We start from the raw sequence: 27,135 nt of genomic DNA on the forward strand, positions 1-27,135 counted from the left end.
AGGTGGGATGGACTAGAGCATGATGGACAGCGGTGCAACATGTTCTCTCTCCTCAAAGGAAGGGACATGCCATTATCGAGGGACCTCATCTCTGAGCAGATTGGGAAGTTGTGGAGCCCCACTCTAGGGAAGAGCTCTGGTGAAAGAGCAGCAGAAACGGGACATGGCCCACCAGACACTGCGGTGACAGTGGCAAGTGACATGAAAGGGAAGGTGAGGTGAAGAGCTTTCCCTTAGGAGTCAGAGGCAGCGAGTAAAAACCAGCTCTTCCCACGAGGAGAGGAAATCAGCAGCAGTTTCCAAGAGGCCCAAATATCAGAGGAATATATTATCTGTAAAAATCTCATGCTGGAGTGCTCCGAGAATGTGTGTTGGTGAGCATCGTGGTGACAGGAATTAAAGCAATTTGTAGCAAACCGGCCCGATCTCCCTAATCCAACTGTACTTCTGCTTTCCTCCATTTGATTGCAAGATGCTCGTTAGGCCCACGCTCAGGGCTGATAGGTGACATTGCGGCATTTTATTGAGGAGCACATGCACATTGTTAATTTGGGAGCCGGCAGGAGCCTGCCTCAGCGGGGCGATGCAAATATTGTTGCTTCCAGCAGTGGCAATAGAGGCTGAAACAGGGATAATGTGCACTGATTGTATCCAGCATGAGCACAACAGGAGCAATCACGCCGGTAATTTGGCCGATTACTGTCTCTGCTTGACTCCTACCTTGTTCTGCACAAAGGGGTTCAATGGGTTTTGGGCTGGACCCTCAAGCAGAAATGGGATGAAGTAGTGGCAGGAGCATGGAGGTAATGACAGGGTTGTGGCTACCAGTTCTTAAACACAAAGATCTGTCCAGGAAACTCCATCACCTGGAGGTCCCTGCCTCCAACCCACCACCTGCAGCTCCTCAGTTCCATCCCCACCGCAGCGGTGGGTGTCAGGCCAGCTGCTTAATAGCCAAGTACCCACCATGGGCAACGGTAGGTCTTCAGGAGCAGGGTACATGGGCGTGGGGAAACATGGGTTCACTGGAGAGGTGGTGGAGGCTCCATTCCTGGAGACATTCAAAGTCAGGCTTCATGAGGCTCTGAGCAATCTGATCTACTTAAAGATGTCCATGCTTACTGAAGGGGGGGGGTGGACTAGGTGACCTTTAAAGGTCCCTTCCAACCCAACACATTCTATGAAATAGTACTAGCTATGTGCTGGTTGGGAACAGAGGGATCCCCACCTTCTCAGTTTGTTCTTTTCAAAAAAATCCCAAAGCCCATGAAAGACCAGATGCTTGAAGGATCTGTGGACCTGGAGATTTTTCTCCACAGCCGTCCTACCCCACAGGCTGACCAAGGACACTTACGGCGCTGCTGCTGGCTGTTTATCTGGAATCACTGATCAAGCTGGAAATGGAATAAAGCTGCAAAACCACATCTTCTGAGTTTTTAAACATACATCTTTCCTCCTTTAGTTTGCAGTTGTATCCCTTAATCACTGATCGCTCATATTTTCCTCTGCCCCCCCGATCAGACTGAGCTCGCAGTGCGGAACGGGCACTCTCAGCCCCATGGACATCACAGGGATGGAGCCCTGATGAAACCTTCAGTGGGACACACTCTGCCTCAGGTCGTGCCCAAAACCCTTCTGGCTTCCCCAAGCCTCTGGTCTGTGGGGAGGTGGACTCTTACGTTCACCTGTACCCAGTTGTGCTCAGGGAGGCCGGGTGAGTTTGGAGATGCTGTTTAAATGAGAGAAAAATAGTCAGCATCTTGTCTGGCAGTCAAAATCAACAACTGTGTGTTGCCCTAAATCTCATCATCCTCTTGAAATAGATCAGTTAATAAATATGTTCCAAATAAGTGTTTTTTTCCAAGTCAGGTTCTCACTTGTTTTACCTGCACTGACTGTGCGTGTTGGTCTCCAACCGATTCTTGCTGTTCTTTGATGAGAAGCTTTTTTGCAAGGTGAGGAAGGGCTGAACTGGCTGGTCTCATCCCATGGGGTACCCCGTCACACACCAGGCTACTCCATTACCTTTTTCCTGACCTCAAGGCTGCCCCTTTGGTCTCCCAGGGCTTCCCCTCTCCTCTCCCCACCCAGAATTTACACAGCAGCTGCAAGTGGCCTTCATCTGGCCTAATTTTAAACTTCTACAAATGAAGGAAGATCATGACCTTGTGCACGTGGCAATTTGCAAAAGGGAGAGGAAAGAAGAGGCTACAATATGGTTGTGTGACACACACTCGTCTTCATGGCTATCAGCAATAAAGTGTCAAAAAAGAGGCAAAAACATCCTGCAAAGCCATTCCTGCAAAAGATTTTGCCTCCTTGGGTTCAGGGAGAAAGGAGCCATCCCCTGAATGTTGGCTGCTGGAATAACTGCACTGGAGCTTGGCCTGATTGAGATGTTGGGTTGGGTTCGTTGAGCAAATGTCTGTACTTCTTCCCTGCCACTCCTAAGAGAGCAAGGGTTGGTCCCAGAGTCACGGGAGGCCAGATGGTCCCTGCGGTCTCAGAAGAGTCCACATTGCTTCTTCTCATTCTGCTGCTTCCATTTGGGCATCTGGTAGAACTCATCCTTGGACTTCCCAAAGATATCGCGGAAATCAGCATCAGAGAGATAGTACTGCAGAGGGAGGAGAGAGCAAGCAGAGGTCAGATTTGGCTTTTCCAGAGGCTGGGACACCTCCATTGGCTGTATCCCTTCCTCAGTGTGCCAGCACTGACCCCTGACTCCAGGCCAACAGCTCTTATCCTGCTGCCTGTCCTCATTGCGGGAAGTGGAACGTCCCAGCAACGGTTCCTCATCCTGCTTCCTAAAGCGCCAGGGGAATAAAAGCCCACCAGCCCAAAGGGATGCTCAAGTTCTGAGGGGTTAGAGTGCTCTGGCTGGAATTTGGTCGCCACAAACCATACTGAGGCCAGGACAATTAATGGCGCGTTGGAGAAGTTCTGCTGGCCAAAGTTTTGGGTGGTTTCTTAGGTAGTGATTCAGAGGGAAAGCATCTCCCCTTCGCTCTGTTCCCCCCTGGATTGGAAAGACAGAATGCTTTGTAGGTGGCGGGTTCATCAGTGATAGTGAGAAAGGCCCTGTGGGCAATGGAGGTTGAGTTTTCCCTGGAATTTTGGGTAGAAGAGAGCACTCGGGTACAGCCCAGCTGAAATACAACCCTGGGCAGTGTCATGGGGCAGAGCTGCTGGCCCGGCTGTGGATCAGCTCTCTGGCTGTGGGTGTTGGCCTCTGCCAGGAGATCTTTTGGGGCAAGAAATTGGTCAAACTTGGGTTGTAGAGAGTAGAGGGAATTGACCCCTTCTGTCCCTCCCTGTTGGCTTGCTTGGACCCAGCTACAGACGTTGCCACAATCCTTGGGCTGATCAGAAATCTGAGATGTGGCATTCCTCCCTGTCCCTGGATGGTGAAAGGCAAGCTTTCTAACCAAACAAACAAACAAACAAAAAAACCCCAAAAAAGATGCTTTATAGAAGGATATTTTCAAATGAAAACAAACACCCATAGCCCAAGCAAAATGCAAATCCTGGCTTCGTTCTCAGCTGTGTCACGTTGTCTCCCAGGAGCTGTGCTTTTGACTCTGTGTCCCTCCAAGGGCAGACGTTGAGTGGCAGAGTAAAACAACTCTACCAGAAAAAAAAAAATAAATTAAAGCGACTATTTAAAATTCATTCTTCTGCCATAAAAAAATAGAAATACTTCAACTAGGGTAAAACTGCCACAATTTCCTCTCACGTGAAGCTCCTGCTTTTTGATGAGACCTGTGCCCAGCTACTATCTCCTGGAGCCTGAGGCAAGATTTAATAGTCTGAAGTACTAGTGCCCTTAGCCAGTGACCAAGTTCCAGGTTAAGCTACAAGGACATCAAACCAACAACGCTGTCACCTCTTTTTTAGTGGGATCCACGCCTTCTGGAAGTTCATCCAGCGTCTTATTCATCAGCACCTCTCGGGAGTAAAATCCTTCACCGTTGTGCACCAGGGAAGAGCTGCTGTTGCTGTTGTAGTTGCTGCTGTTGCTATAGCTGTTGCTGTCACTGTGGTTGAAGTGTGATTTGTAGTCTGGGGAAGCACTTGCCATATTTGAACCAGCCAAGCTGGTCATGCTGAGGGTTCTCTTGCTCAGGCTGATGTTGTTAAGGTCCTGATGAATGGAGGAAAACATGTCAACCTTTGGCAGAGCAACCTGGGGGTTATTCCACGATCTCTCTCTCTGCTGTGGTTGGGGGGACTGTTTCTGGCACAGACTATCTGTTGGGCTGTTGCTCCAAAGCGGTAAAGAGAAAATCCCAACTAAAACATTAGTCCAGCACCTCCATCAACGTTACGCCTTCACGTTAGGACTGCTAAAAGCACAGCACTGATGAGAGCCCTTAGAAATACCAGAAGATACTTACAGTACTCTCACTTTTCTCAAGATAACAGCAGGGGAAGGTGTGGGAGGGAGGACAGAAGGTGAGATTAGATATCTGCCACATCTAAAATATCTAAATTACTTGTGTACCCCTCCCTGACCTGCCATCTCCCTTGGTTCAAAGCCCCTGCAGCTTCCAGCCTTCCTCCTGCCCTGTCCAGGGCAGAACTGATCCCACGTGACCATCATGTTTGGGACTGTTGTGACCTTCATTCCTCTGTGTTTTGTAGGACCCCCATTGGGCTGTGCCCTTCTTGACCAGGGGCCCCTTGTCCGGGGTCTCAGGGACCACAGCACTGCAAACTCCTCATACATAGGGGTTATCAATCGTGTCTCCCTCTGCCTTCCACAGAGGACCACAGCTCTGATCCTGGCATCCTGAGGTCCCCATGCCTGCTCTGATCCTTATGTCTTCTCCTTCATGTGAACAGGTTGGGGGGGATGTGGTGGTGTTTAAACCCAGGTGTTTCCCACCCACATGGTCGAGAAGAGACTCACCACTTTGATCTCGGATATCGCCGACACGTCTCCTAAGCTATTCTTCATCTCCTCATAAGACTTGCCATCCTAAAGGCAAAGAGAGTTGTAAGAAGCATGGATCACCTTTAATTAGCACATTCGCTAATTGAGGCAGGAGATCATATAAATTTTAAAGCCCAGCGGTGCCCACTGAGGTAGCATCTGGTGCCTCCTGCAATCTCCAGCTCCTGGAAACGAGACTGTCCCAGAATTAGAGCTTTCACCCAAAAACAAAGAAACAAATGGACTTTAGCCTTTGCAGTTGTACAATAACAGGTGAAAACAGGAAATTTTAAAGACTTCAGAGAGCAGAAGGCAAATAAAGAGAAATAGTATTTACCACTGGATCTAAATCTTTTAAATTTTAAATGAATCTTGCAGAGAGTGAAAATTTGGGATAAAATTATATTCCTTTTCTTCCCTTCCCTGATTTATTTAGCTAAAGCAACATATTTTTCAAAGCCTCAGTCCCTGACTTCTCGTAATTTGGTGTCACGTATTACCAGCTACCTCTTAGTTCCTTAAAAAAAAAAAAAGGAATATACTAGATGTATTGGCAAAGCTGATGACTGTGTTTTCCTAAGCAGCCAGGAGATGTCAGTTCTTAACAGAATCATCCAACAAAGTTCCCCAACAAGAACAAACAACATAAACACATGGACTGCAGAGCAAACAGATTTAGACCCAAAACTGAGCAATGAACATCCTGCACCGCCCCTCTGCCCCCCTCAGATGTTTCTGGGATGTCAACAGTTTGGATTGCTTGTCTGCAGTTGCTGAAGCCGCCTGCAGGGGATATTTTTAGCTGCACGTATTTTATGAGCTGTATCCTTGTTTTTCAGCAGTTCCTCAGGAAAAAAAAAAAAACTCACCAAGTTTTGACCTTTGTTCTAAGCATCTACATTGTTTTAAGGGTCAGTGCTCTGGGAGTTGCTGTCTTATCTGTCCAAATCTGGCTGTCAAGACAGGCTTTCTACCACCACCCCAGTTGCAAAGAAAGATGATGCAAACCGAGCTACAGGAAAAAAAATAATATCTCTGTATGAGATTTCCTGCAGCATGAAGCTCTCCTGGGGACCTTCACCTCACTTCCCCGTCTGTCCCACCTCCAGCATGGGACTTTGCTCACAGTCCTTTGGGCAACCAGAAGAAAGGATTGCTTGTGAACTGGCTGAACGCTGATGTTCACAGAAGGGATGAGCTCACTGGGAAAGGTTTTGGTAAAACACCACCTGGGAGCTGAGCTTTTCCCAGCTGCCCATCATCTTTTTTTTTTTTAATTTTTTTTTTTTAAACCATGCCCACCAGTGACACCGGGTGGCAGGAATTTATGTGCACAGCCTGGCAGCATTGCTTCCACCTGGCTGCTTGCTATGAACTGATATTCTGGCTCTATTAACCACCAAAGCTCCTCCAGGATTGTCCTTTATTCCTAATACACTCTGTGCTGCAGCTCCGAGCCCCCAGGCTGGCTGGACCAGCTGGTCCATGGTCTGCGTGGAGTTAAGTGCATCACTCCTTCCTCCGTCCAGCCACGCTGTGCACAACCAGAGTCGGAGACTAGGTCCTGACAACACGTGGTGAGTCCCTGTGCATTGGCCACGCAAGCAAATCTCTGCTCCACATTATACTACCAAAATGATTTGAAGGCCCTGTGTTTGAAAGAGGAGAGAAAGGGCTTCTTCCTTCCCCAGGCACCTCCTGGGGCAGGTTTCCATTTCTACATAGCGAAGACCTGGTATTTGTAAATCAGCTTTTGAGAAGAAGGCTTGTGTGTAGGGACCAAGGGTCACCTTGCTCAGGAGTTCCTGTGCTCTGATGGACATTCTGCAGACCTGGAGATGAGACCTGTCCTCTCACATCTTTCATTTCACCAGAGTTTGCCTTTAAAGCCGGGTCATAAGTTTTTCTCTGTGGCTGTATTTTGAAAAAATGAACCTTTTTTTCTTTTTTTTTTTTTTTAATGATGTGGTGTGCTTCTGTTGCCACTCTGAACTACTACTACTACTACTAGCAGCCCCAACCCATTTTTGGCTGAAATAACAAACCTAACATAGATTCATAGATTCATAGATTGGTCCAGGCCGGAAGGGACCTCCAAAGGTCATCTAGTCCGACCTCCCCGCAGTCAGCAGGGACACCCCCAACTAGACCAGGTTGCCCAGGGCCTCGTCGAGCCTCACCTTGAATATCTCAAGGGAAGGGGCCTCAACCACCTCCCTGGGCAACCTGTTCCAGTGTTCCACCACCCTCATGGTAAAGAATTTTTTCCTAATATCCAATCTAAATCTCCCCTTCTCCAACTTAAAACCATTGCCCCTCGTCCTGTCACTGCAGGCCTTTGTAAACAGACTCTCCCCAGCCTTCCTGTAGGCCCCCCTCAGGTACTGGAAGGCCGCTATGAGGTCTCCCCGGAGCCTCCTTTTCTCCAAGCTAAACAACCCCAGCTCCCTCAGTCTGTCCTCATAGGAGAGGTGCTCCAGCCCCCTGATCATTTTGGTGGCCCTCTTCTGGACCCACTCCATCAGGTCCATGTCCTTTCTATATTGAGGGCTCCAGACCTGCACACAGTACTCCAGGGGAGGTCTCACCAGATCAGAGTAAAGTGGCAGAATCACCTCTCTGGATCTGCTGGCAACACTTCTTTTGATGCAGCCCAGGATGCGATTGGCCTTCTGGGCTGCGAGAGCACATTGCCTGCTCATGTCCAGCTAACATGGAACCTAATTTTTTTTTTTTTTTATAAAAATGTGGGTATTGTGAATTAAAGCACATTTACTTATATATGCAAAAGCCTCAGTTTCACCAAACAGGTACTTTTTGCTGGCAATGGAGCAGATGCTGCTCAGGTAGCACCAGGAAGCCGTGAAGCCCAGGACATGTCATAGCAAGGTTTCACTCCATGCACCCTTTAAGCATCACTGGGCACGCGCGCACACATGGGGCTTTTCCAGCAACTTACGCTCCACTTGTAGGGGTCCCAAGCGTTGAACCATCCTGTGAAGTTGAGGGGTTCGTAGCCCTGCTTCACCAGTATTATCGGAGTTGCCAAGTCTCTCCCTGCTGGATGGGTCTTGAGATACTCCTTAGCAGAGGCTATTGCCTCGTTCCTCTCGTAGGTGTTGGAGGCTTTGCCAATCCAGACGAAAATCTGCAAGGAGAGATGGTGTTGAAGATCAGTGAGTGGTTAGGGACTGCGCAGGCACGGCTGTTTATTCAGCCCTGCCAACTGTAGCAGAGATAAGACAGGAATTGTTGTTTCCCAATAGTCCCCTGGGATTATGATCCCAGACTTCCTCCCAGCCAAGAAGGATTTTGCTTTTGAGACAGGCTCAAAGCATAAATGTTTCGGCAAACAGCTCTCACACGCTTCAAGGTAGCTAAACTCAGTCCTTGCATAGCCAAAAAATCAAATGGCCTCAGAAAGCAAACCCCTCGGAGGCAGTTTCCAATAGTCTAAAGCAAGTCCTCGCCATCAGTGCTGGGAAATGAGGGGGAGGGTTTCTGGGTGCCACCCCCTTGTATGAGCTGGAAAAGTCTGGAGCAGGTCCAGCTCGTCTTGCCTTGGAGCAAGGCATGGACCAGTTGTCTCTGCTCCCTCCTTTCTGAAACAGGGTTGGCAATACCACCTCACTCGTGTGTTTGGTACTCGGGTGAGCAGGATTGGACGTACGCCTGCTTGTCTGACCAAGCACCATGAAGGGTTTTGAGATGGGACAGAAGGCCTATTGACCTTGGTTTCACATTGCATGATGGATTACAACAAATTAAGCCACAACCTGTTTGAAAATATGTCTAGGGGGAAGAGGAGAGGGGCTGACCTCTTCCCATGTGTCTAGCAGCATGACGTCATCTTCGTCCAAGTCTTCCTGGCAGAAGCCCACCACCTCTGTCATGATGAATCGACCCGTCTGGTTGGAGCACTCGAAGAGGCGAGGCTGGTAGTGTGTGACCTGCTCTTGAAACCTTCCTCATGCATGGCAGGGAAAGAAAAAGGAAGAGAGATGGAAACCTTTCTTTCGTGGCTTACTGCAGGGCCCTGCTGCCACTTGTCACAACTTTGATGGAAGAGGTGAGAACATGGCAAAGGTCCTCTGAAAGTCAGGCAATGTCAGGTCTCAGGGGATTCTCAGACCACTTAATTTTTAAAGGTAACTTTTTCTCCACCCAAAGAGGGCAAAAGCAGAGCCTTTCTGTCCTTGTGGAGATGAGCCTGCTGTCAAGTGAAAGCCACATGGCATCTGTTGGTTGCAAAGGAACATGTCACCTGATCAGAGGACCAGAGAAAAACAGGTTGTTTAAAAGCAGGTTTAGGTTCATAAATCTTCTGGGGCTGCCCATGAAGCTAATAATGGCTGGAAACGGAGCATGTGGTTCATGTAGCCCTTACAACAAGATATAGGAAGGATGTACTTTGGGGAAAGGAGGGTATAGCACACCCTTGTCTGCAGATTTTGGATCTGTAGCTCCTACTTCAGAAGGTCTGACCCAAAGCCTAAGAAAGAGATATCTTGGTCTGGTTTCTGACCAAGCTTTTGGCAATATTCTGGCCTGGTGCTCCCTTTGGTGAGGACAAGGTATCAAAGTGCTTTACTCTCCTGCAACATTTTGATCCCTTGCTTAACGTTGCCTGGCCAAGGCCAGAGGGGCAAGCAGGTCACTTATTACCTCTTTTCACTGGCGTAAGGTGCTTTGCCTCCTAGGGCTTCCCAGAACTCTGCTGGCTCTTGTCCCTCCAAAATGGTGTGCTTGTCCCGTTTGGAGACGATGTCAGCCACCATCTTTGCCATCTCCCTCTCATCTCCGCTGCATCCCTGTGTTCAGAACATAAGATTGAGGTGCAGTTAGGGGCAGAGTGGCAAAACCTATCTGTGGGGAAAAGCTGGCTTGGTTGAGTCCTCCTCTGGAAAGCTCAAGACTTGCTTGAATGCCTTTGAGGGTCTCAACTGAGCTGGTAACTGAGAATCCATTTCTAGTCCTTGAAGGGACATTCAGTGCAGCCAATGGCATCTAAGGCACAACTCAACATCATGGAATGGTTTGGGTTGGAAGGGACCTTTAAATATCACCTAGTCCAACCCCTTGCCATGGGCAGAGACATCTTTCACTAGATTAGGCTACTCAAACCCCACCCAGCCTGACTTTGAACACTTCCAATGATGGGGTGTCCACAGCTTCCCTGGGCAACTCTTCTGCTTTTGTTTCATCTACCATCTCATCCTGAAGCAGAGGACTAAAAGAGAATAAATGAATATGCGCTAATCCTGGCTAATATTACAGTTGGAAAACCTGGGGTTCTTTATTCAGCTGAAAGTCAAACGAACCTCTAAAATGAGGTGAGGTGAAGCCCCAGATGGGTTACTTCTGTATAGAGAGGGCTGTGCTACTGCTAATCCTCCACTGATGGAGTCTTCTCCTGGGTGCACCTTCCTCCACTGAAATTAATGGTCTACATGCCCAAGGATACATCTCCACAGCTCAATGGAGGTAGGAGACAGCAATTTCTCACCTTCCCACACCACAGGTAGCAGACTTGGCTGGTCGTCAGCAGGAAGACATCATTGGAGTTGAGTGAGGAGGCCCGGGCCGGCACCTCCGTGGCCTTTGTGTTCATCTCGTCTGTGCCCCTCACCTGGAAGAGGCGGATCGCAGGCTCGGGCATGGTTTTCTGAGCCCGGCTCGTGCCGCCCTGCAAGAAAACAGAGGGAAGGATGGTTTGAGGAGGTGAAGAGGGCACACAAATACAGGATACAATTGCTTTGAGGAAGAAGGCTCTTGGGGTCACAACGCTCCACACTGCTGCAAAGACAGACCATGGTCCTGCACAGACCAGGTGAGGAAATCCAAATACTTTCTGGTTCCAGGCCAGAATGAAACCCACATGGCATAACGTCCACATTTCTCTCTAATTACACTGAGTCTTGACCAGCTCCCATCAAGATGCTCACGTTCAATGTGAGCAGATCTTAGTGCCTGCAAAGCATTTGCTGTGTAAATGGGGCAAGGCAGCTGGACTCTGATTTCCAGCTGTGCCCAGCTTAGCTGAACATCTGCCATGGAAGCCTTATGGAGGGACCAACACTGAGAGCTGAGGGTAATCTTCATCTCCCCCATCCATTTGCAGTGTCTCAACCACAGATGGTACCAGCCAAGGCAGCAAGTGAAGTGGGTTAGTAGTTAACATGATATAATTCAGGTGGGGACAATTCAAGTCATGTAAATGTTTGCAGGATATTTTGGAGGACCATCTCTGGATAGTGGTATCTGTAATTCACAGGAGGATTGTCTTATTGTAACTCTGCAAAATATTTTGGGATAGAGTTGGAAAGAACATCACACATTAACGCTGGAGCTCAGGGGCGGACAGCTGAGTCTGGGTCAGTCCAGGACTCTGTTTACGCATATGGTGTTCTGACTACTTGGGAAGTAGTAGAAATGTTCCACCACTTCCATCTGCCAGCCCCATGCAGACCTGGCAGGCTCCCTTCCTGAATACCAGCCCATTTTTCTGGACTGTTTCCATTGCAACTGCCAAGCCATTGTTGGTGCTTGCACCTTCCACTGCCCACGCGCCCAAAGCCGTGTTACCTCGTAAATGATCAGCTTGCCCTTGAAGATGGCCAGGAAGTGCGTGGGCTCCTTGCCCATCGTCACGCGCACCTGCACCGCCTCGTCGCCGTGCTTCTTGTCCAGCTCGATGGCATTGAGGGCGCAGGCGGTGATTTCATCCACAGAGGCATGGCGGCCCTGGGGAAGAGAGAGACGCCACATGCAACGTGACGAGATGAAGGATATAAAGCTCTGCACAATGTAACTTCTTGCCAATCCCAAGATCGGAGTTAAAACTACCAGCTGTTTAAATTTCACTTCCATTCTGGTTTTGGAGACTTTAGCATCCCATTTTCAAAGATTTTATCTGCTTTCCAGGGGATGTAAATATACTTTAAAAAGAAAAGCAGAGATATTCATATACTTACATGACTCCAGAAGCTGAGGCTTTAAGGGAAGATCTGAGAGACTGCAAAGTTTGACCTCAGCACTATAAACCCCAAAATCCTTCACTTGTTCTGTCTGAAATTGCTGGCTCTCAGTATAATGCCAGATTGGGCTCAGAGAGTCCACACTGCCTACAAAGCACAGTTTGGGATATTTGCAATGGACAACTGATGAGCAAAGGGCATGCGAGTTCTTCTGGATGCTTGGGTTGGGATTTTTGCACTTTCCCAGTGTCTGCTGGTGATGTGATCATCACCCTGGGAGCTCAATATGGGTTGTATATATTGTATATATTTCATTATTTTCTTATTAATATTATTATATTATCTTTTTATTATGTTAATATTTCAGTAGTTTAGTTTCTTTTCAACTCATAAATCTCTTTCTTTCTCATTCATAGATTCATAGATTCATAGATTGGTCCAGGCCGGAAGGGACCTCCAAAGGTCATCTAGTCCGACCTCCCCGCAGTCAGCAGGGACACCCCCAACTAGACCAGGTTGCCCAGGGCCTCGTCGAGCTTCACCTTGAATATCTCAAGGGAAGGGGCCTCAACCACCTCCCTGGGCAACCTGTTCCAGTGTTCCACCACCCTCATGGTAAAGAACTTTTTCCTAATATCCAATCTAAATCTCCCCTTCTCCAACTTAAAACCATTGCCCCTCGTCCTGTCACTGCAGGCCTTTGTAAACAGACCCTCCCCAGCCTTCCTGTAGGCCCCCCTCAGGTACTGGAAGGCCGCTATGAGTTCTCCCCGGAGCCTCCTTTTCTCCAAGCTAAACAACCCCAGCTCCCTCAGTCTGTCCTCATAGGAGAGGTGCTCCAGCCCCCTGATCATTCTGGTGGCCCTCCTCTGGACCTGCTCCATCAGGTCCATGTCCTTTCTATATTGAGGGCTCCAGACCTGCACACAGTACCAGGTGAGGTCTCACCAGAGCAGAGGAAAGTGGCAGAATCACCTCTCTGGATCTGCTGGCAACACTTCTTTTGATGCAGCCCAGGATGTGATTGGCCTTTTGGGCTGTGAGAGCACATTGCCTGCTCTCTCTCTCCTCTGAAGGGAGATGCTTTCCCTTCTCTCAAGGGGAGAGAGGTTAAAGAGAGCATCTGTGGTTCATTTTAGTTGCCAGCCCAGCCCAGCCCAGCCCAAACCATGAGACCTCAGTTTCAGGCTCCCAGTAGACACAGCACAGTCCTCTCTGCTTGGCTCGACCTACCTGCCACATGTAGAGGACGTAGTGAGGCCTGCCTGATCTCAGGTAGGTGTACAGGACCAGGTAGCAATCACCCCCGTAGAACTGCCCATAAGTCTTGGGATTCACCGGCTGCATTTGCAAGTCCTCAATCCTCCACACCTAGTGAAAGAAACATTTTAGTGAGCAGCAGTGGAGTCAGCGTGAAGACAGAGCACAGCCCCTTTGCCAGCAGACCACTGAAGTTCAGGTCTTCAGTTGGAAAGAGAACCCTTCCTCTCTCCCCTGGATGCCAGTCTATGTTCCTCCAGTTTGATTAAGTGCCTGCTGGCAAAGTCAGGTCTCTCCAGCGGCTACCACAATACAGCCTTTTTGCAGTTGGTGGCCCTCAGGGAGGAGCAGCCTTCTGGTCCCTCTCAGTCCCACAACCCCTCTCTCAACCAGCTCCATCTTCCATGGAAGGCCACCAGAATGGGAGAGGGCCCCCTGCTCTGTGCAAGTTTGGTTGATATAGGATAGGTTGATATTGAGTTGGTTGAGTTGATATAGGATTTGGTTGATATTGAGAAGGGAGTTGATTGTATCACTCTCATGACCTACACACATGGCAGCAGAGGAGTCAGCTTGTTGACTTCTTTGCTCCACTGGTCATGGGTTGGAGGAGAAACCCCGAGCTACTTAACTGCTCCATCACTTAGAGTTCGCAAGCAGTTTGCTCTGGCTGCAGCCATGTTTCCTTGGGAAGGGTAGGTGGGCACACCTTCACATCTCTGTACAGCAGGTGTGTGTGAAAAGACAGAGGTATTTGGAAACACACTGGTTATTGCACCCTCTGTCAGCAAAAGGAGCCTTCTCACCTCTACCTCCCCGGAGGCATCATCCACCATTCTCTGCTCAGCAGCTAGCTCTGGTCTGGCGTGGAGCTGAGTGGTGTCAAACTTCACCTGCTCCACCTTGGCTGCATGCACCAGCAGAATAAAAACAAGAACCCGGTCAATGCACAATAACACACAAACCGTCTGCATCACGCACAATCTTTATACACATCAGAAAAACCTGGTCCACGGTTGCATGAAGCCAGGTCTTGCCACCAGTAAGCCAGTGTTGATTTTGGAATATGCAAGAGCTCATACCACCCCAGTGCTGATCTGTTACAGGCTGGCAATGGGCCATATAGCGTGTTCCAGTGATGACTGGTTGGTAAAAATATTAGTTGTCTCCTGACTGAAAAGTCGTAAGTGGTTTCCAACTCCATACGTATTTCCCTCCCTTTAAAATGTTGCTTTCAGAAATAAAATGGCTACATTTCTCCAGCTCACAGTAAAGAGAGAGTGCATTTATGGACAGCACGGAGAGAGACAGAAGTGGAGAGAAAGAGAGAACTTGCAAGGGAAAGAGAGAGATTTGCAGCCCTGAAGCTATTATTGATGGAGACATTCAGCATCTCTGTCACCATCCCATCATTCATCACCAAGTTCTCTCTCCTCAGTGTTGTTTACTCTGTGGGGTTAATGCATCGCAATATTCACTTCAGCAGCGTGATAAATCGAGGCACCGTTTACACCGGTGTACATACAGAATAATTCCATTGACGTCAGGAGGGTCTTGGGTGGATGCCAATGTAAATGAAAGCAGAATGTTGTTCAACACTTCCTTATCACGTTCATCATTAGCACTTTATAAAGCAAATTAGGAAGTTCTGCAAGTGTGAATTTTTGCATACAATTTTTCAGACAAGAGTGATCTCCCGTTTGGAATAAGTGGCAGTTTGGTTCATGTAAGAAGCCTCAGCGGTTTTGAACTCTGTTCAGTTCCTGAACCCTTTGCATCTACTGAAGAAGGTGGAAAGTCCAAGGTATGAGAAGAACGTGCACTAGATTTTCAAGACGCTGAAGGCAGGATGTTCCCTCGGCTGCTGCTTAGCACAGGTAGGAAAGCCAAATCCAGGAGAAACATGCTCACCGATTTTGCCAGTAGTGTAGACTTTGCCCAACCCTTGCGTTTCATCCTTTTCCGTCCATTTCTGGAAGAGCTGTTTAAACATGGCTGACTCTGCTCCATCATTGATCACTTCAACGTTGGTGGATGAAGGATAGCCTTTGGCTTGGATAAAACCCTGGTGACGTTGAAAAAGGGTGTTAGTGGGGACACACAGAGCTTTTTACAGATATGAGAAGACGGATGTGGACCTGAGCCAGCCCAAAGAGTGAACGTCCTCCACTGAACACAGTGGTATGACCAAGGTCAGGACTCACCCCAAGACTTGTATTCAGACTTATAAACGGAGGTGTCTACAAGCTGTCACTGTAGTGACCATGTTTATTTCTGAGTTTAGGAGACTGAGTCCTGCCCCTAGAGGCTGGTCACCTGGATCACATCCTGAACTTTATCTCTACGTTGCACCTTAGGCTTAAAGAAAATCTCACTCAATGGATCTGATGAAAAGCCGCCTCCTCCTCTATCTCATACAGCTCCATAGATGGCTCCTGGTGATGGATCAAGGAGTGGAGGAGAGGGAGCAGTGATGAGGTTTGCCCGTGACCTGAGAATCTAGTGCAGTTCTTTACTTCCCTGCAAACTTTTTGTCCCTCTCTAAAACAGGGAGACTGTCCTCGTAGCATTCTAGAGAGCGTGCATGTTAGGGTAGCGAAGAGGTGGAGGCAGTTAAGTACCCCAGAGCATAGTGTCTGTTCTGAAGGGACTAAACTCTTGCAAATCTCTATTTTTTTCTTTTTTTTTTTTTATTTACTAAAACCAAATTATTTCTTTTCAATAGAGCCACTATTGAATTAAAAGACTACTTCAACAGAAGTGCTTGATACATTACGAGGGGGAAGATAATTATCTGTGCTCTGCCACAATGCCAAAGTCCTTGCTTGGTTTTGGGGAACTGCTCTGTGTTTATCTCGGCAAGCTCCAGGATGACCTGGAGGTACAGTGCTGACAGTCGTGGTTCAGGGAAAGAGCCTGGTTGTGGGCTTCTGAGCATTCATTTTCTGCTGTAAATACTGCAGCCACACACTCCCCCCAGGGAAAAGCAGAGCAGATGGTCTTCCCATCCCTCCCACCTGCCACACTGAAAGAAAGAGATATCTTTTGTTCTACATGTGTAGCTCAGGGCCAGAATTTACAGAGATGATTGCCGACTAAAAAGCATCTGAGTTAAGCTTTTGAAAAGAGCGTTGAGGACTGCAATATAAGTTTTAAGGCAAAGTTTGTCTAAGCTTTTCTTCTCCAAGACAATAGCTGCAAACAATAGCTGCAATCGGTATTGAAGCTGGGTGTCTCCAGGCATGACCTTATTGAAGGTGGGGCCGCTGAAGTTCATTATCTCCTGGTAAGATCTCACTGAAGATGGAGCCATTTATGGTCTTCACATAAGTGAATAGACAAAAGATGAATTAAATTCTAAGTTCCCTTGTAGCCTTCACTTCAACTTGCTAACTTGTAAAAAACCTACCGAACAGGCTCCCTTGAGGGTAATTTTTTCTGACAGGAAGCGTTGAGGCATGCTCTGCCAGAAAATAACTGCATGACATCTCATCTGGAGGTGCCAGGGCACTGTGCTGTTGTGTTCTACCTTAACATGAGCCCTGGTCTTGCCTCAGGTTGGCCATCTGAATTAACAGCAGTTAATAACAGATCCCTTTCTACCCAGCGGAAGAGCCCTGTATCATCTTCAAATTCCCACACAGAACCTGGGCTCAGACCCATTGGCACGGTGAAAAAGACTTGCTGCCTGTAATGGACTTGTGGTTGAGGCTTGCAGAACCTACATGGGAGGTCTGGCTTTTCCAGAGAGCCCAAGTAATCAAGTTCCCCACTTGGTTTGGAACACAGGAGATGCCTTTCAGGGTCAGAGCAGTGGTCCACGCTGCCTGGGGCAGTGGCATTACGAGATGCTGTTCAATGAGCACGTGTGAGCCTGGTGGCTGGCTGCAGTGTGATACCTTCACTCTCCCCAGCATCTTCAATATCGGGTCATGAATGTTAGAGAGGATATGAGAGCCCCTTTAGTATCTTTTTATGGACCTGGTGACCATGAATTTGCGTAATCCCATCTTGACCCTGCAGATACTCTCTGCCTCCACCATCTCTTGAATCAACAAATTTCAGAAGTCCACCACTTACTGTGTGACAAAGTATTTTCTTTTATACTTTCTTCTCTTTAACGAATTTCTTCCTAGTTTTAGTGTCAGGTTTTAGTTCTAGTGCAATGTGGTGACTAACAATTCTGTGTTTACATCATCAAGCCTCCCTTAGACATTTAACTTCTCTCTCTGTTATTACACAGGCCAGCTCCTCAAGACATACCCTTAATTGCAATTAGTGGTCAGATCTAGATTAACACTTAGTTAACCTCCCACAACATTGTTTGCACTTATTACAACTCACCACAGCTCGACTGAAGGCTGCTTTTTTCTCTTCCAGGCTGGAGGTTTTTCCTCTCCAGACGTAAATCTTAAAACCACCTTGGTCTAAAATGTAGCAGTCCTGGGGTGGAACAGAAGAAACAGACGTAAAAAGCTCTGTGCGGGCAAAGGTCCTCATTTGTAGCCTACCCAGGTTGGACCCTTGTTGAAGATTTAGATTAGATGTAGATCTAGCTCATTTCCTTGCTTTGCAGAGCTCTAACCCTGGTGCAACCATTACAAAAGGCAGCAGAGGATGGATTTATGGTGGTTCATAAATGGACTACAACTACCATCAACCCCACAGTGCAGGGATTCATAGGAATGCTGACTTTGTGAGAACACCTGACCCAGGCAGCTGTCCTTCAGTTGTAATGAGTTAAAATATATATGTTTTTTCCTATGCACTGCTCAAAACTGGCCATTACCATTTCATGAGAGATGTTCCCAAACCATCAGAAACAGCAGCTCCAAAAGGCTCAAGGAGAAGTACACGCTGAAATATCACCCTCAGCCTTCTGTGCTATAGCACTGCTGATGGTGCTGCTCATTTATGCCAAATCTGCTACTAAAGGAGCAGGAAAAGTCCAAGTTAGACATCTTCTGTAGGACTATTTTGTGTCCCTGATCTGGAGCTAAAAACATTGCATCCTGGTGAATGCGGTAGGATCTCCAACCCAAGGGGGGTGATGAGATGGCTGCCAGGCAGCCCGTCTCCACCGCAGGGAGCTGGTGCTCCAAACTGACAATCCACTGGGTGACCAAAGGCTTCTCGTTTTTCAAACTCAACTTTGACAAGAAAAGCAAAAGCTTCGCATTCCTGTAAGAGGAGACTGAGCTTTAGCAAGGCTGACACCAGGGTGAATACGGGAGCTGGAGCTCAATGCTGGTTTGGAATAGGCTCATTAAGGATGAACAATTCTCTGCCAGTATTAGGAAAGCCTCTGTTTTTGAAAGCCTTTGGATAGAGGCTCTGTAAGGAATGTCCTTCCAGGGTGGTTCACAGAGCAGCCACTTGCTACAGCAGGAAAACGTATCTTCATGATTTTGTGAGCAGAGTATTTATTTGCTCTGAATTCTGCAGGTGGAAGGCTATCCCTGAACATCAGGTATTAAGAAGACTTATCTCCATCTGGAATTTATTCCTGGCCCGCAGCTCTCCTTGAGTCTGATTGCCAAGCTGATATCATCCTTGGTTGAGCAGGTGGATTTGCCATCTCTCCTTAGAGCAGCTTCAATGCACCACCTACCTCCAGCCACTGAGGCTGTTGTAGGGCCAAGCTGTCCTGTTTTCAGAGGACACCTGATCAACCCAAAGGATGTAAAGAGTGGTAGTTTTCAGGAAATGAGGTACCCCATTGAAACAGGTGCTCAGCTGAAAATAAAGCAAGCCACAGCATCCCTTTCTCCCTGTAAGCTCTGAAGGCTTTCTCTCACCTCGTGTTGGAGCAGATCCTGTGTCAGGGGCCGGGTGGCTATCTCCTGTACCACCAGGTCATTGTCCTTCTCGTAGACACTGAAAGACAGAGTCACCATGCAGAGTCAGGCTATATAGTACCCGGTGTGAGAAAGGAGGGGGTTTGGAGCCCGTCCCCAGACTTACTGGTAGAGCCGGACATTGGCTTTCTGTAGCTCATCTGCTTTCGTATCTGGGATGGCATCTCGGAGCTCCCCACGCCTCTCACCCAACACCATCTTCATGATCTGCATGAGGTCCGGGGAGTCTTTCTCGTTGTCAATGATGCCAATCTGAGCACGGCCACCTCTTTCGCTGTCCCTGATGCTGCGAGCCAGCGCGAGACCCTGCACAAGGATCACCAGGGGATAAGTCCTGACCCAGACATCGAATTCAGCAAGCGTCAGACCTAGAGCAATGACTGAGCACCAATAGGCCAAGCCAGATGACCACAGCTCTCTGAAGCTTCTAGTGTCCTCCAAATTTAGCTATTAAAAAAAGGGTTGTGTCTATAATGCCTGCTTTATTAACTAACTCTCAAGAAAATATTTCTTATTACAGTCACTTCTGATGCTTGCTCTCACAGAGCACAGGCTAACGGTATCCACAACAGGCATTGCCTATGTGTGACTGTACATAAGCAGGTCCAATGATCTTCTGAGACAGTCTGGGAGAGAGATGCATGCATGCTGAGGACAACGAGGCTGCATGCTGCAGAGCTGCAGGACCCCGGGCGCCCCATGGTGACATTTTACATTTAAATGTTTCAAATATTCAAAACCAGGGGATGTTTTCTGTGAAAAAAAAGCAGCGTGAAATGCCAAGCAACTAATTAGGCTGAAATCTCCATTTTCCATTGAATTCTTTTTTTTCCATGACTCTTACCGCAATAGCTTTGAAAGGGGCCCCTCTTTGTTAGACCTAGGAAATGACCTGCTCGATTGCCAGGCCTGAGATGAACCATGGCTTGTTCCTCACAGCATCCTTCCCTCTATCTTCTCCCCCTCCTCTGTGTCCTGAGAGTTTCTTTGTCTGTTCTCCACCCTCCATTGGATTTTCACCCCTCGCCATCGTGTCCTGGAAAACTGCCTTCCCTGTGAAGCTTCCCCTTGTCCTTGCTCATCAGGTGCCACGACATGACGAGCAGACCCGCCTGCCTTTTAAAGTGTATAAGGACTGGCTACAAGGTTGGCCATCAACTTTGCTTATGACACCTTTATATATCTTGCTTTATTACATCTCTGTATCTCGGTTTCCTCTATCAGTAAAATAAGGATAATGACCCCTTTGCAAAAAGTGCCTTAAGAGCTATGGATCTGACCTAGTAACACCTGGGTTACATATTCCTCCTTGGCTCATACTGACCAAGCTGGAATTCCCTGTGATGCTGTAAAAAAATTTAAAATTCGTCTACCAAGGGGGTAGCCACTGCAGCTAAACCTACTGGTGCTGCTGCTGACTTTTTAGTCCCACATCATGCAAACTACATGGCACAAAGGGATGGAGATGGACCTCCCCAGAGGGAGCTGGATGCCTTTCTGGAGCTGGAGCTAGTGATGTGCCCATGAAACTCAAGCTGAGGCCAGGTCTGGACTGTAAACAAAGCCCTTCCCTGGGCCTCTGATGTCAGCAGATGGGGAAGTAGATGATTTACCATGATTTTCCCTGTTTATCTCTGTGTTGCTGGTTTTACTGAGATTTTCACTGTGCAAATATTGGGCGCTGTTTCTCTATGTTTCCCCCTCCAGGCATCAAAAAATACCATTAGTAAACTGAGGGGTTTTCTCCCGTACTCACCCTGGATTTCTCAGCAATGCTGCAGTTGGGTCCATTCCACTGAATCAGCACTTTCCCAAGGTCCAGCAAGAAAACATCACCCTTATTGAAACTGTCCCAGGAAAGTGCTACCTGTCATGAGGAAATGAAAGCATTTGGCAGATGGTGGGGGACAACAAGAGCTGCAGGAGATAAGTCACGGCCATTGCGAACTTGTCCCTGGGGATGTAAGAACTGGTCTGCAATGACATGCTCGTTTTTCTAGCACTCAGCGATTCACTGAGCCCAATGGCTTCTGTCATGGTAATACCAAACCCTTGAGCAAGGTCTTGAAAATGGTCATGTAGTGGGGGTCCTTGAGCAGAGATGAGCTATCTGGCAGGCAAACCTGCTTAAAAATGGGTGTAGGAGGAGAGGCAAGGAGAAATGATTCGTAAGGAGAGAGGGGTCTTCTTACCTCTGTGGCTGACACGTGCTTCTTCCCCTTGACATGAAGAAGACGCTTAATGTTGTACATATTGGTCTCCACGTGCTTAAATCCTGAAGCCACTCCTCCCTTCTTGTAGCTGTTGTGTAGCAGGGAATAAAGAGTTAAAGCTGGTTAGAAAGTACCTTCCCCTTTATTCTCTGAGAACATCTCGAGCTTTTGGTGACAACTGAAAAATTTAGAGCTGATGTAATCTCAAAGTCCTAAAAATTGAATGTCAAATGCTGTGCTGCCTCTCTCTACTGTTCATGGTCCCTGGTCAAACCACGAGTCCTTATGGTGTCCATCTGCCTGGGTGTTGTGTTGCTGTTGTGCATCCTGGGCGAAGGTGTGTAGATCAACAGGCAGGTCAAGGATGGCAATGGAAACATAACACAACCGAACGGAAAATCCCATTAACCGTGACAGTGGCATCTCAGAATTGAAATATTCCATAAACATTCAATTAAAAAATGAAATGTATTTTGCAGAAAATTGACTTTTTGCTAAAATTTGGGTTTGTTTGTAATAGTTACTCTATTAAAAGTAGCTTAGATAGGAAAGTGTTGCCATAAGCAGAACAAAATGCTATCATAAACAGGTGCAGGACACTGTCTTTCTCTCAGATTTAATCTACCAATTTTGTTTTTCTTCCATCCTTGAGCACACACTTTGCAATAGCTTCTGTTAGCACTGAATTGCCCCACTGCATGATGCCATCCTCTCCTTTCCTTGCAACTTTGCAAGGAAGACACTATCACCTCCTGAGAGCACACAGAGGAATTCCCAGAGCCTTTTTAATGTTTTTTGAACAAATCTAACCCACTTCCACATGTCCTAGACCATATTAGAGGATGGATCCGATGTTCATTCTTCAGGCCTTACAGTAACAATCGACGCAATGTAATTGATGCATGTAACTGCCATTTGTGGGAAAGAGAGATAATTGCTGAAATTTTTACAGTCAGCTTTAATATATAGTTATGTGGGTAACATATGTATTTTATCATAGCTTGGAAGAGACTGGCAAACATGCTCAGGCGTGTGAGTGGTTCACAGTACTTCAGACTTGTTTGGCCCAGTTGAACATATCCCAGAAGGATGCTCTGGTGATTAGTCCACCTGCTAAGGTGTGGAAAGAGCCTGCTTTAACTTCTCATTCTGCCTCAGACTTCCTGTTTGACCTTAGACATGTGGTTTAGACCAAGATGATGTCTAACTCATACTGATTTCACAGGCAGATAGGTTTCCAAATGGATTTCTAAACTTTTGGAGGTCTGAATTTTAGTCTTTCATTGCCCCTTAGTCATCTTTAAGATGAAGATAAAAGCACTTTTTTTCTCTCACAAGAGTCCTGAGGAAATTCATGAGAGGTTGTAGAGATGTACAGTACAAAGGTATCAAAAACCAGACTGGGAGAGAGGGTATTAACCGAGGATGGGTTTTCATCTGAGTTTTCCTCAGCTGCAGGCACTTAGACTGTTTATTGCCATTGAAGGTTCTCCTGGAGGACAGCTATTGGGGTCACCTTCGAAAGACCCAAGAGGGAGCCACGACCACAGGGTAGGATTCAACCCAATTTTAGATGGTCAAAGTTCAGAGTCAAACTTTGCTTCTACTGCAGGAATTTTACTCCCAGTGTGAGCCAAATCAGCACTTCTTGTCAAGGTGGATATTAGTCTGAAGTGCCCTGAATAGGTATATTAATTTAAAGTGTCAGGAGGAGAGGAAGGAAGACCCTAGGGTGAACAAAAGGGAGGTTAAGATGCATTTATAGCAAATATCTGGGAAAACGACCAGTAGAACAGAATGACATGGTTCCAGTTCCAACACTTACAACTAATTTTTTTTTCAAAATGGGAAATTCTGCTTCTGAATTTTGACCAACTTCAGTGCTGATCCATGTTTTTCAGATATTTGAAATGTTGATGGCTATGAGATGGAGAGAAACAGAGGGAACCCCAGGGACCATGACCCATCTCGTTGCAGGGTATTTTACGCTACTCACATAATGCCATTGCGGAAATAGCTTTGGAAGGTCTCAGACTCATGTCCCTGCACTTCCCGGTGCTGCACGGGGCTCCCCCTGAGCGCGTTGTCCAGCTGCGTGATGTACATGGCTGCAGCACCTTGCTCATCCTGAGATGAGTCCTTGCCAATCCAGTAATGCAAATCCACAGCGGAGCCACGAGAGGTCCTTTTGGTCTGGAAGAGGTGGGAAAGACGAATCAGGACGAAGACACAGCCCATACGTGTGTTTCAAATAATATCACTGCCCAGGGAGACCTGGGAAAACCGAGTGACTCTGGAGACCTTTCCCAGGGCCTTTCCCCATTCTGCCTTTCTTCTGGGAAAAGGGAGACAAGACAGAGCCTTAGGATACTCCTTGGGAGCTCAGCCTTGGACCCGATTTGGGAGAGCACTGCACTGAAGGATGTTTGTGTCGTATGTGCTTTTATAACTCTTGATATCAAGGAAAACTGAGCACCTGTGCAATTGCAAAAATTAACACGCTCAACCTGTCCTACCTTTGCAGAGTCTGATATTAAAACTTAAAGGAGACTCTTCTCCTAGATCTCCTTTTTAAATGTAACGTGCCCTGCTATTTATTTGCCTGGATATACTATAATTTCTTTCCCTTTTCTCTTTCTCATCTCACACTACATAGTAACACAAACTGCCTCTGAATTCCTGCTGACTTGCAAAACAGACTGAGCTCCAGACGAAGCCGAGGCTGTGTGTGCACGCTGCGATTCATCTTATTACAGGAAACCCCAACAGCCTAGAAAGAGGAGGCAAGCGATCTGAGAACAGGTGTGCTTATCGTCGTGTGAGTTGTGCCCGTTATTTTTCGGCACCTACTGTGTTAAACTCTATCATGGACACCTGGGAAAGGTAATAAAAGCTCATTTTATAAACTGGATCTGACACTAAGTTGTGTTTATTTGCTTTGTGCGGTGATACCACAGCGAAACACGCTAGAACAACTTGAATAAAATGCAGCTCAGTTCCTCCGAGGCACAGCTAATTAATTTGTTGCAAAATTGCTCAATTTAAGGCACTGTTACTGAAGATGATCAAAGTCCCATTGTTCTGTGGACTGTCTTTGTTTGGAGAGCCTCCAGTCAAGATGCAGAATGCAAAGATTAGTATTTTTACCCTCCCATCGGCAGCGGGGGAAGGAGAGCAGTGGGCTGATTAAAGGCTTTTCTACCTGGGGAAGCTATTGCAACAGAAGCTGAGCCTGTGAACATCAACATCTACGGTGGTATCTAGAGTCAGCTTCTTGCAAGGACACTCATATTCTCCTCTAAGCATGTCTTTGGGTGGCTGCTACCAAACCGATTCACCAAAAGCACTCAAAAGGTAGCATAAAGGCATATGGATGGTGAATTAGAGCAGGAGACTCATTCTGTGTCCCTATCCCAGCCCGCTTTCCCAGCTGGACATATAGAGAATGTCCATTTGTTTATTGTGGGATAATAGAGGCTTTGCCGTCTCTTGACTGACGGAGATGTTTGCAGGAGGGACACTCTGACCCAGGAAGTGGGAAATGCTTCTGGTTTCCACCGTATGGATGTTGTCTGATGCAATGGGGCCTGGATTGCTGTGTGCAGATGAAGAGATTTGGAAGGAAGTCTGGGAGCTGAATGCAATCATCCTCCCACAGAGCTTTGGGAACACAAAGCACTTTGTACAGCTCATATAGCAGAGTTGGTTCTCAGAAGTTCCTCATGCTTCAAGCTAGCCTGGGTTGAGCTGGTTGCAAGTAGGCCTGGACCAAATTGCGTGGAGGTGTAGACGGATGAAGTGTTTTAATGGGGAAATGAGAAAGACTTGCAGAGCCTCTGTGTGTGACACTGAATGTGACACATCACCTGCTGAAAACAAGACCCTCCAGTCAGCCACCTCTCACACCCCCGAAAGACTCCCATAAGTCAGACAAACATAGACCTTGATTTAGTTTGCCAGGAATGTACTGGCCATTTTTCCATGTCTGGACATGACTCAGTTGATCAGAAAATAAATAATTTTAATGAATTACTAAGTTAACGGTTCCTCTGGACTTCTAGTTTACTAAACACAGTCTTAATGCAACAGCCATGTTAAATTCAGGTTGTGTGATTAGATGGTGAACGCACACGCACAGCCACTTTTACCCACAGCGATGGTCTCACCAGTGAGGATACCCAGCATCCAAGCCAGGGCTAAGCAAAAAGAGTTGAACCACTCTTCTACCCCAGAGACCAATGTCTGCTAGCCTTACTTACGTGCAGAACTATGTAACAGTCCCCTTCGAAGAACGTCCCGTAAGCTTTTTCAGGTACAGGAACCATCTTCATATTCTGTAAGGAAATGAGTGTTCGGGTCATTGCTGGAACTTCAGAGCCAGAAGTTGACGTGTGGGAAACAGGACAGCTGGGGTGCATGAAACACTAAGCTGACAAGCAGGGTTTGGAGGAGGAAGAACCAGGGCTGTGCTTGTGAGTTAGGAAAAAACCACTTCTGGGGGAAATCCCAAAAGTATGAAGGGATGAGAAGGGGCAAATGATAATGCTGCTTGGGCAGATTGACAAGTGTTTTTCAGTCTCCTTGCCCTTCAGCAATCCTGTAGGTCTAGAGCAAGAAGACCTGGAGGTCAGGCTGAAGTTCTCCAGAGCTTGCTTTTGTAGGGAATTTCCCAGGGGAGTGAGGTTTAGTTTTGAGGTGTGGTTTTTACTCAATACCTCTAAGTTCAAGGGTAACTTTCAGGGCTTTGTTAAGATAACCACTTTGCCAGGGATTCATAGCAACTAGCAGTGCTGAGAACAGATGGATTTGAGGAAAATGATGTGTCCCTCACCCCTTCCAGACCCTAATTGCACACTTCCTCTGGTACAAGTGCACAATTACATGCCTGCCCAGCGTAAGTGCCTGGATGTGCCATCCCCCAGTACGCACACAGCTCCTGGGTTTGAACTGGCTCTGTGGTTCCCTGGAATTAGAGACACACATTCTTCTGGTGGCCTAACTTGTTTCCCAGCATATCAGCTTGACCCTTGTGAACCGACATGTCTCTAATTACAGATCCTCTAGAAAGAAGCTTAGTACAGTGCTTTGGAGAGAAACGGAAAGGCAAAGACCCTGTGATATTTGGAACATAGCTGGGGTTTGCAGAGGGCCACCACCACTGGGAGACGTGTTGGAGCCCCTTCCCACTGCTTCACTGAGTGGACTCTACACCTCAGTCTATGCCCCCTCTCATTGCAGGTTAATATTCTTGCAGAACTGGGCAAGAAAAAGGCAAAATTGAGCACAGCACAGCTCCAATTCAAAATCAAATACCACCACAAGCAGAAGGTGACCTTGCAGGTGGCAGTCTCTCCATGCAGTGACCCATTGATCAGAGTGGGAAAGACAAGGATGAAGTGGAAACAGGCTCCATGGGACACCTTTGCTGCAAAAATGGGTGCCTTCCCCACAGCAGATGCTGGTATAGACTAAAGTTATATACACATAACCCTTCATCTTGGTGAAACAGGGAATCAATTTCTGGTGTGCTAAAGCAGCCTTACATTGGTTCCTGAAGCAGATGAGAAAGCCTTCAGTGCTGGTTCAGTCCCACCACATTCATGTTTCCTTACTCAATATTATCGCTGTTTTACAGAGCAGGAAACCAAAGCAATAACATGCTGAAAGTTGCATCAGGAGATGTTGGGTCTCATGTTTCCCACTGCATCTTATCTGTAAGACCCTGTTTTCCCACTCAGGTTATTTCAAGAACAGCTCTTTCTTGAACCACATGCACACACACACGTGCAGAGGACATATGCCATCATTGCCTCTTGTCGTACCTCTATGCTCCATATCTGCAGTCCCAGCTTTCTCTCGATAGTTGGGAGATTTGTGTCACCGTCTGTCAT

The 27,135-nt window shown here is 47.3% G+C and overlaps 1 protein-coding gene across 3 annotated transcripts; it reads right to left on the reverse strand.

The window, feature by feature from the left end:
- Positions 1 to 2,503: 2,503 nt before the first annotated feature.
- On the reverse strand, positions 2,504 to 27,135 carry VILL (villin like). 3 transcript variants are annotated; one of them, XM_074156812.1, is made up of 19 exons: positions 27,067 to 27,135; positions 25,504 to 25,578; positions 23,241 to 23,437; positions 21,224 to 21,332; positions 20,788 to 20,898; positions 19,138 to 19,337; positions 18,972 to 19,050; positions 17,518 to 17,616; positions 15,085 to 15,238; positions 13,980 to 14,080; positions 13,147 to 13,284; positions 11,522 to 11,680; positions 10,443 to 10,622; positions 9,602 to 9,747; positions 8,755 to 8,899; positions 7,896 to 8,084; positions 4,913 to 4,981; positions 3,887 to 4,144; positions 2,504 to 2,617 (listed from the first exon to the last, which is right to left on the reverse strand). In XM_074156812.1, the coding sequence occupies exons 1-19, from the start codon at positions 27,133 to 27,135 to the stop codon at positions 2,504 to 2,506; spliced, it is 2,592 nt and encodes an 863-aa protein (XP_074012913.1). The 3 variants fall into 3 exon arrangements, with proteins under 3 accessions (XP_074012913.1, XP_074012914.1, XP_074012912.1); XM_074156813.1 differs by having other exon boundaries at positions 3,887 to 4,019; positions 4,893 to 4,981; XM_074156811.1 differs by having other exon boundaries at positions 25,495 to 25,578.

Source organism: Numenius arquata, chromosome 12 (genome assembly GCF_964106895.1).
Source record: "Numenius arquata chromosome 12, bNumArq3.hap1.1, whole genome shotgun sequence".
Lineage (NCBI taxonomy): Eukaryota > Metazoa > Chordata > Aves > Charadriiformes > Scolopacidae > Numenius > Numenius arquata.

Coding starts and splice junctions, on each gene's coding strand:
- VILL (XM_074156811.1), bottom strand. CDS start 27,135: ATGACAGACGGTGACACAAATCTCCCAACTATCGAGAGAAAGCTGGGA. Junction 25,579..27,066: donor TGCAGATATGGAGCATAGAG/GTACGACAAGAG, acceptor ATTTCCTTACAG/AATATGAAGATGGTTCCTGT. Junction 23,438..25,494: donor TAGTTCTGCACGTAAGTAAG/GCTAGCAGACAT, acceptor CACCTCTTCCAG/ACCAAAAGGACCTCTCGTGG.